The 10,368-nt window shown below is 38.5% G+C and overlaps 1 protein-coding gene across 1 annotated transcript; it reads right to left on the reverse strand.

Annotated features, from left to right (window-relative positions):
- Nucleotides 1-481: 481 nt before the first annotated feature.
- nup43 (nucleoporin 43) lies at nucleotides 482-8,903 on the reverse strand. The gene is made up of 8 exons (XM_085771809.1): nucleotides 8,661-8,903; nucleotides 7,440-7,562; nucleotides 6,772-6,849; nucleotides 6,497-6,659; nucleotides 5,186-5,321; nucleotides 3,993-4,144; nucleotides 3,744-3,860; nucleotides 482-1,042 (listed from the first exon to the last, which is right to left on the reverse strand). The coding sequence occupies exons 1-8, from the start codon at nucleotides 8,778-8,780 to the stop codon at nucleotides 813-815; spliced, it is 1,119 nt and encodes a 372-aa protein (XP_085627935.1). The 5' UTR covers nucleotides 8,781-8,903; the 3' UTR covers nucleotides 482-812.
- Nucleotides 8,904-10,368: the final 1,465 nt, after the last annotated feature.

The following is a 10,368-nucleotide window of genomic DNA, read 5'->3' on the forward strand; positions in this document are numbered from 1 at the left end:
CAAGAAACGATAAAACTCAGTAAATATTCCTACAAAATAAAATAAAATAAAAAATAAAGTTTTCATTGGAGCACAGTGGTAGATGTTGTTGGTAACCATCAGCATGGATGGTGGTGGTTTGGTTAGGGTTTGTTTGTTGGAGGGGGGGTTTCTGTTATTTTTGCTATTGTTTACATAATGAAAATAAAAAATGTTGATTACAAAAAGATTTAATTTAAAATCGCAATAATGTGAGACACACTTGTTTTTGTATATTAACTTAACATAAGTTCCCAAGATGCAACACCAGCCTCCACTTTTCCCCTGAACCATCTATTCACCTGCAGCATTTAACACCATCTGTCCGACATGGTTGTAGATTTTTACTTTATATACAGCAGCAGAAGTAATTTAAACTACACATGTCAATAAAAATAGTTACAATACTGATAGTACTGTTAATTCCTGTATTAACAAAACAGTCAATTAACTCATTTGGCATTTTTTAATAAGGGTTTTTCATTTATTTATTTATTTATTTCAAAACTGTTTTAAATGACATCCATAGAAAAGATACTGTTGAGTGCAGATAAACTGCTTGGAATGATACCTTGAAACACGATGATCCATCAATGTAACTGCAAATGTGTATGAAACTATAAACATAGAAAAAAAAATACGCAGGCCAAAATGTCACAAGCACACATTTAAACTCAGCATTCGCGTTTTTCTCTGTGTGATCAAACTAAGCAGACAATAAAACCTCTGTCGTAACAGATATTGACTGAAAATGAACAAATTGTCCTGTGCGGTGGTGCGCTAACAGACACTGTTTAAACTGGGACCTGTCTGTTGACAAAAATAGCCTCTCCGTCAGTCCCACAGACGAGACATTGTCCGAGTACATCCAGGCTGTTGACAGACAGCGTCTGGCTGGGCAGCATGTGAGTGGTCTCCAGACGGCTCTTACTGGTGTCTCCGCTCAGCCAGGCGCTGATGAGGGACTGGTTCCCCCCGGCAGGCGCCATCGCACTGCGGGAGAGCATGCTGGTGTTCCTGCCACCTGGGAATATGAAGACAGAAGCACATTACATTATGAACCGACATCACAATGATTACTTTACTAGTGTTATGTTTCTTCTTTTTTTTTTTTTTTTAAAGCAGAAGTAAGCGATATTTTTGTGTTAATATAAGTCTTAAAGCAGATAACAGCGGCACGGCCGTTTCGGCTAATGCTGTGTTCAAGGCAGGCTTTTGAAACCGTAAGTTACAGCTTCAAGTCACAACTACGACTTGGTAGCGTTCCAGGTAACCCGTAGCTCGTGTTTTTACCGTCCTGTTGTCTGTGAAAGTTCCCTATAACGGCCACTCTTAACTTCTGACCCGTGAACTCGTACCAGATCGTACTGGTATGACTTCACAGGAAGGAAAAACACAAAGTACGAGTTTCCTTGAACGCACCATGAGTTAGCAGCCCCCGCCCTTGTCAGGCATCAATTGGTCCTCGTGCTACGTCACCACATTCACGTGCATCCCTTGGCTGCACACACAGCCCTTCATGCCGTTCTCTCCCCTCATTGGATAACACTTGTATCCCACAAGGAAAATTTTCTCCTCGGGTTACAGCAGAGCAGAGTGACGGAGAGACTCGTGTTTAGGCTGAAATACTTCATGTAAGTGATTGCTGACGGAAAATAGGACTATTTAGGACTTATATTAACAAAAACATTCCACTGATATCTGCTTTAAATAGTTATATCTTCCGACAGCAATCACTTACATAGAGTGTTTGGACCGAAACACGGGTCTGTCAGTCACTCTGCTCTGAGCCGAGGAGAAAACTTTCCTCGTATCCTACAAGTTTTATCCAATGAGGAGAGAGAACGGCATAAAGGGGCGGTCCTCTCTGTGTGTGCAGCCAAGGGATGCGCGTGAATGTGGTGACGTAGGGACGAGGACCAATAGATCCATGACGAGGGCGGGGGCTGCTAACTCCGTCGGCTGACAAGAAGTTATGGTGCGTTCAAGGCAACTCGTAACTCGTGTTTTTCCGACCTGTGAAGTCGTACCAGTTCGATCTGGTGCGAGTTCACGGGCCGGAAAAACACGAGTGGCCGTTATAGTGACTTTCACAGGTAAAACAGGTCGGAAAAACACGAGTGGGTTGCCTGGAACGCTACAAAGTCGTAAGTTGTGACTTGAAGCTGTAATTTACGGTTTCAAAAGCCTGCCTGGAACGCAGCATTAGCCAAAACGACCGGATCGCTTACTTCTGCTTTAACACATATCTTTATTGATTTTTTAGTCTTTACACAATTCCCCTCCCTCCCCCCAACCCTGAACTGGAGCCAACAGTTAAACAGCAAGAAAAATTACATTTCCTTTGGAAATTGAAAAACAAAAATACAAAAACAATATACCGTACATCTGCCTGTCTTCTAGTTACATTTTTTACATAATCAATTGAAATAAATAGGCAAAAGTGAGAGAAAAAGATGGAAAAATGAAAATAATAATAATAATAATAAAATAAAATAAATAAATACAAATAAAAAATAGAGAGAAACATACATGCAGTATATTCAAAATATATCTATACATGTGTTTTTTGTTTTTTTTAAAAGAAAAAGGATAGTATTTCTGTATGTAACATTAAAAAGACAACAAAAGCGTATAATAATACAAAACCAACAAAAATAAAATAAAAATTAAAAGGGTATCGTCTTATTTGAAAGGAGTACAATTTAAGGAGTTAGTAAGTCAGGTCTTGATTCCAAAAATATGATAAATGAGTTCCATATGTCATGAAAAATGTGGCTTTTTTGTTTGATTATATATGTGAGTCTTTCCATCGCTAAGCAAGAAGAAAGTTCATTAATCCACATATTCAAAGAAGGACTTTATGTTTCTTCTTACTTCCTTAGCGTGTTCATATGCCACCTTTTTAGCTCTTGCACAACTGTATCAGACTATCTGACAGTAACTGATACAGCAGTGTTTTGTGGTTGCTCTGACAACCAAAAGATAATCACTGGGACTGTGTGACTAATACATGAAAACTAAAAACATCTTATGATTAAGATAGAGGCAACAGTTTCTGAGTTGTCAGCTCAATCATATGATGCACTGATAACAAAACATTAGTCACAGCTGACAAATATTAAAATGGGAATGGTCACGTAAAAGAACCTTGAAGTTGCACTTCTGTACATTATCAGTGTAAATGTACTTATTCTTACAATAATTACACTAATCAAACTCATCAAATACACAATCCAACAACTCCAAAATGCTCTGGTGGACAAGTTGTGACCTGCACATTCACCACACTATGAGATAGTAACGGTACGTTACGAGACGGAATTGTTTTAGAGGTAAATGCAGAGACTTCTTGCTGAAAAACTGCCTCCGACGGGAACGTGCATCAGCGGTTTTGCATGTATTTACCTCTTAAACAACTCTGTCTGGTTACGTTCTGTTATTATCTCATAGCGTGGTGAATGTGCAGGTCACAACTTGTCCACCAGAGCGTTTTGGAGTTGTTGGATTGTGTATTTGATGAGGGAAACCAAGAAATCCCATTAGCCTTCGTAGCGTAGCTCTGAGCAGCTTGCGGCTCTGCTTCACCGTTCAAAAAATAGTTTGCACAACAAACAAACCTACTGCTATGACTATAGGGATTATGGAATTGGGCAAATTTGCCAAAATGTTGAACTATCCCTTTAAATGTAGAACGATAAAATGCATGTAATACTGTGACTTGCCTTGTAGGAAGGAAGGCACTTCTGACTGTGACGATGTCTCCCAGTGCAGCAGTGAGCCGTCCTCTGAGCATGTGAACAGATGGTCTGGGTTGGTCGGGTGGAAGCGGACTTCCCACACTAGGCAAAGAAACAAAAAAAACAAAGAAAGAGTTACAGAAAATGATCCTTTTCTGTTTAAAACCTCCACAGAATTAACTTGTAGGTTTTATATCTGGTGAATTACATCATCTGCCCACAGTGAAACCTTACTTTCAGCAGAGTGCGCCTCCATGAGGGAGAAGGGAGCGCTGCCTTGTCTCACATCCCAGACACAGAGCATGCCGTCCTGGCCGCCCGTGGCCACAATGTGCTGCTGGTTGGGATGTCTGTCCACACAGTGCAGAGGGACTCTATCCCCTGACCTGAGACAGAAAACAAATCACACCGATAAAAAAAAACATACACAAAGGAAAGCACAGAACAGACAAAAGCAAGTCAGCAAGTTATTGTGCTGCTGGCTTTTATCTTATTTTCTATGCGAGGCTCTTTATGTTATTTATTTTGACAGCTGGTATGTACTGTGAACAGCTCTGTGTGTTTTTTTTATTATTAATTATCATTTTCTGGCGTAAATTTGAGGAAAAACAAATGTATATAGCGTTTTGTGTTTGATTTTGTCATGTTTTGTAATGGTTGTTAAGTGTTGTCATCTTTAATTTCGTGTGTTTTAGCTGTGTTTATCATTTTAACTGTTATAGTCCTCCTAACGGTCAGCTGTTCATAATGTTAACCATTCCGCTATAGTTTCAGTTTATTTAGGTTTATTTATTGTTGTTTAATGCAGTGGTTCCCAACCTGGGGGGCGCCAAAGATCCAGGGGGGGTCGCGAAGCCCTCTTGATTTTAAGGGGTTTAATAATTTTAATGTAATTAAAATGTTAAATAAATGAGTAGGCTAAGCATTTAATTCATATATGTGACCAAATCAACTCAATTCAAGGGACACATTAAACATTTATTCGTGTATTTAAATAGATAAACAAATAAATTATAGGCTTGTATCAATAGATGATTGAATATCAACAGTTTTAAAACATTAAATACATAATATACAGCAGGGCAATATCAGTCACAATGAATTTGAAAAACAGCATGGAACAATGAGAAAAAACCTGTGTAAAATTACAACATATTCTGCAGAACTTGTACTTTTAAAAACACAAATATGTTTGTTCAATGCTGTTATTAAATTACTGAAATATAATAAAGTATTTCATGTAGAAGAAGTTATGATGTTCCTTATTTTATTTTATTTTACATCGGGGGGGGGGGGGTCACCAAAGTTTTCAATGGTAAAAATAATAACCTGCTTTTTCTGTTCTGTCAGAATAAACGCTGTGAACCTGAGACTGTATGTATTGTGTTGTCTACTGGACCCGAGATGAACAAGGGGGTTACACTTACAGGGAGAGGATCTGCGATGGCGAGTTGCTCTGTTGCCTGAAATCCCACAGTTTGAGTTGGCCGATAGAGTTCACCGTCAAAATCTCTGTTGTCCTCAGGTAAGTCACGGCATGAATCGTGCTGCTGTCCGCGTTCTCTGGAAAGGGGAGACCAGTTTAACGAGTTAGTCACATTACTGACTGTAGTTGGTCAATCAAAGAAATGTGTAATTCTGTGCAGTTAAAGGCAAGAAAAGGAGACCGCACACATCAGCTCCCTTATGTGCAGATTTATTAGCACATCAATAGTAACGTTTCGAGCGCATTGCTCTTCATCAGACTAACTCATACACATCCAGGGTTTCTGCAGGTACCAGCAAATCTAATTTAATGCTTTTTAATGCCATTTCAAACATTTTTAATGCCCATGACTGCAAATACTATACGTGTGCGTACATACACTTACCTATATACACATACACACACCCAATTACTTGGTTCTGCATGTTTATCACACCAATAGGGGTGCACCGACTGCAATTTTCTGGTCGATCACAGATTTTTAAAAAGCCTGACCTGCCGATTACGATTTTTGCCGCTAGCGATTAAAAAAAAAAAAAAGTCAACAGTAGCCTGCCACCACCTAAAAATATTAATTTAGAAAATTCTCCATTTCTTCACCCATGTTTAATTTTACTGTAGATTAACTGTATAATCCCCCTATTTTTCTGCTCTTTGTGCTTTATAGGGATGTAATGATATCAAAATCTCACTGTATGAATCAATCAATTTTTTAATGCCTTTGAGAATCAAATTTAATTCCTTTTAATGCCATTTAAGGCCTTAATTTTAGCAAAATATATTTAATGACTTTTAATGCTTTTTAATGACCCGCGGAAACCCTGACATCAGACACCCCATTTTTGAACCTGCCCCTGAGGGTCACATGATGAGTCACATGGTAAAGGGAATGTATAAATCAGAACACATCTTGTGCAAAACAAAAACATACAAAAATATATCAGTCAAAACTCCATCATAATTTAAATAGATCAACACCCATCAGGCCGACTGGCCGTCATATAGATCTAATAAATTAGAGGCGCCTCTAGTAATAGGATGGCTAATTTTCAAAGTCTAAAACAAGGTTATCACATTTTTTTACATTTTATACATTTTAATCATGTTCAGAGATTTAACATATTTTAAAGTTCAATTACCTATAACCTTGAGCCAGAATAAAGGACCAATCCAACCACAAAAAATGGAAAAGTTAACATTATATAGAAGACCAAACATGCATATAATCTGTGCAGTTGCAACGACATCTCACCTATGACTCGAATCACTCCTTCCTGGTCGGCTCTGAAGACGATGATCCTGCCGTCTTCACCCACTGTGACGATCTCGGGGCTGCTGCACACAACACTGGTGCAGGGGCCGTTGTCACAGGGGTAACGGTGCGCTCTTGCCCAGTGCTGAGAAACTGATATTGTCTATTGGCAAGAGAGAGAGAGAGAGAACAGAGGGAATTAGATGATTAATATGCTCCATAATGCAGCGAGGCAGTCGGTCCAGAGCTCGTTGAGTGTAGAGAGAGCAACGTACCTGACTGTTTTGGTGGTGGCGGAAGATGGTGACTGCTCCAGTTGAGGACGCCGTTACGATTCTGTCTTGGTCCAGAAACTGTGAAATGTGGAGAGAAAAAAAGAAGAGAAAAACCCCTGTTTCTGTTTTGTATATTTTAATAAAGTTGTCTTCTTTCTCTCCAAAAGACCAGGTTTAATGAATTATAATTTATCATAATTGAGTTACTATAAAGAGCAGAAATAACTCTTAATAAAATTAGAATGATCCCCACGTGTTTATTTATTAGGCTAAATGATATTAAGAACTGTCACTTAGATCCAAAGAAATGCAGACTGTTGATCACCATTACATTCTTCGCTAAGAAATGCATTCAGTACATTTATGGAAAAATGTATCTATATATATATATATACGACGTATATAGCTCAGTTTATTCCATTAGAAAAAACAACACTGGAAAAACACAAACAGGGTAATTAGTTTCACGACCTTACACTCAACTGCAAATGCATTTATGAACTCATATCACCCTTCACTGTTCACAAATTGATAATTACATTTCTGTTTTTGATTTATTTCCATGTTTTTGTTTTCTGTGAATTTGAGTGAAAATAAAAAATAATTTGAAGAACAAATAACAACAGTACATTTACATTATGTTATTTACATTACATTAGGAGACTTACCTGAAGGTCTAGTACATCTCCGTCATGCTTGTATTCACATAATAACTGTGGGTCTCCTTCAAATCCATCGTCCATTCCCGGACTTCCATGATTCCCAATAGACCAGAAGGAAATCTTGTTGTCCTGCAACAGACACACATGAACCCAACATCTTCATCCTCATCATCAGCGGTGGTGTTTGGTGTTCAGACATAGTATCTGATTCTTCTACTCTAACTACCGTACATTTCTGAGGTAAATATTGTACTTTTTTTACTCCAGTGCATTGATCTAAAAATAAAGATAAAGACACTTAACGTGATCATGTTTTTACAAATGAACATGTCATCAGTTCATAATAAAAGATGGGAATATAAATCAGTATAGATTATTTTCACACCCATGTTCACACTAACACGCACACCTATATATTCATAAAGAGGTTTACATCAAACTTAAAACAATAGGAAGCAAGCATGCAGAGACTCCAGGTTGCTTATAATGATGTCCTAAGAATATTATTGAAGAGACCAAGTTGGCTCAGTGCAAATGTAATGTTGATGCCACAAAGAACAAACTTATTTTAAGTTTGACAAACATTAACTACAGCACTGTCAGATATCAGTCCATGCTGGAGACACTGGTACAGATACCCCTTTCTAATCCTTTTAGAAATGTCTGTTCTATGACTGTTATTAAATGTGAACTTTGATTTTTCATCATCTTTTCTGATATGCATTTTGTTGTCTTGTGTGTCTTGTATATGGACCCGAGTCCGTAATAAAGTTTAACATCACATATAAAGAGGGGGGGGAAATAAATTACAACAACTATAAACACCAGATATTTGTTTGCACAGCACATTGTGTGATGTGCAATCAAGAAAATAGTATCATCACACAACTCAGTTATGAGTTGTGCTTCCTCCACTGCCAGTTGTCACTTTCTTTCAAGACATTCACCAGCCACAGCCATGCCAATCATTGTACTGGTAAATAGCAGGTGTAGTTAATAAACGTTGGAGCAAATGTAACATCTGTCCACGCACTGTGTGCAATGCAGAAAGTTACACTTAATGATTCACAACATGTCTGACGTCTTGATTTTACAACATCAATAATCCTGAAATTCTATTAAAATCTATGGGTATTTTTGATCAAATCTGGCCGTGAAATCGTAGACATATATATCTGTCTGTGGTGAAGTCCCTTTATCATAAATGTAAAGTGACAACTTGCCAACCTCGTTGTCCCACGAGCCAGTCGCAAAGACTTCTGGTTGCTGCAGAGACGAATACGACACCGGTTTCCATCTGGTTTTGCTGATTTTCTGCGACACGTATTTAGCATTTATACTTTCCATTGAAGACAGAAAACGTTTATCACACTAAGAGGATTCAAACACACGATAGCCGGGTACTAGCTTAGCATTCATGAGCAAAACCGAACTGTACGCGCCTGCTGCTGGGAACGTAACTACGGTGGCGCAGTGGGGTCAAATACACACAAAAAAAGGCGAACATCCTTTTCATGGTGTTTTGGTGAAAACGTCCCATTTAACGGACAGGGACTGATAATATAGTATTGTTAACCGACATACCACCACACTAACTCCTTATACGATTTTCTTCATCGATTTTAAAGTTCTGCACAATCTTTAATGCAACAAAATAATCGATACGCATCAGGATCAATTCATTTTATTATTCGTGTTATGAGAAATGATTCATTTCTTTATTCCAACCTGGAAATGTAAGGTTTGTACGCCATCACAGACAACATCAGTTCAATTCCGTTGACTCCCCTGCAGTCCTGTTTCAACATTGCACATTCCTGTACATCAGAATCAGAAATGTTTAAATAAAATTAATTAGAATAAATTAAAAATATTCTAGTGCAAAATAATACGCATATAGAATTTTGGATGTATATAAAAAGAATATAAAGATGAAGATAGATACATAAACTATGGGAATGGCTAGTGTGACGTCACGAGTCACTTCCGTGTCCAACTCCACTTAAACTTATATGAAATAACAGGGTATCCGCGGGGTCTTAAAAAGTATAAAATTTGAAAATCGAAATTTTAGGCCTTAAAATGTCTTAAATTTGTTGAATTATTGTGTTCAAGTCTTAAATAATTTTAGTCTCCCATTTGCCCCTGCGATTGGTCAAAAACTACAAATCCCACAATTCTCTGGCCTCAACAATAACAGTAGTTAGTGTAAGTAAGGGAGAGTGGAGCTGTGGGTGAAAAGAGGAAACAACGCCACGTCTGGTCCTGTTCTATGTTGTTCGTTCACACCGTCACCGTTTATTCGTTACGTCCGCGGTGTAAAAGGCCGTAACGCAAAGACGCGATTAGGCGCGAGACGCGGTAGACGCAACTTTTTTTTTTTGCGACTCAATACAGCCGATTTGTTTTGTGCGACGGGACCATCGCGTCTTCGTCTATTTCATCCTGTTTCATCGAGGAGCGCTTTTTTTTTCGCTCGAGTTTTGACGCGCGACCAAACGCGAGATACGCGGTTTGGCGCTCGTTTTGACTTTTCGCGTCTTCACGTCTTCGCCCATTTTCACTACAACAACAACATTTCTGCTCTCATCAACCATGGTTGAGGTCACAACGCTGCGCTGTACCTGCTTATAAGGGTCGGTAATATTTAATCCATTTAGTTTTTTTTATATTAAGTCCAATGTGTTGGAATTAAAGTGAGATCATGTGAACTCAGACGGCTTTGGCGCTTACAGTCAATGCTTCCAAGCTGGCCAGTTTCCTGCCAAAATGGCCGCTCGAACGCTGGAGGTCACGTGGGGTCCGGAGCTCTATATGCTACTGTGATTTAACTAGCCGAGTTAAATAAAAAGATGTAGTTTAATACCATAATATATAGGGGTGACCAAAGGCCAATTTAAGTCAGACATAACCTCAAGATTTGTTTCTGTTAGGT

Source organism: Trachurus japonicus, chromosome 24 (assembly GCF_045865225.1).
Source record: "Trachurus japonicus isolate A0001 chromosome 24, Traja_1.0".
Taxonomy (NCBI): domain Eukaryota; kingdom Metazoa; phylum Chordata; class Actinopteri; order Carangiformes; family Carangidae; genus Trachurus; species Trachurus japonicus.

Coding starts and splice junctions, on each gene's coding strand:
- nup43 (XM_085771809.1), bottom strand. CDS start 8,780: ATGGAAAGTATAAATGCTAAATACGTGTCGCAGAAAATCAGCAAAACC. Junction 5,322..6,496: donor AGGAGTGATTCGAGTCATAG/GTGAGATGTCGT, acceptor TCCCCTTTCCAG/AGAACGCGGACAGCAGCACG. Junction 3,861..3,992: donor GGAGGCGCACTCTGCTGAAA/GTAAGGTTTCAC, acceptor TTCTTTGCCTAG/TGTGGGAAGTCCGCTTCCAC.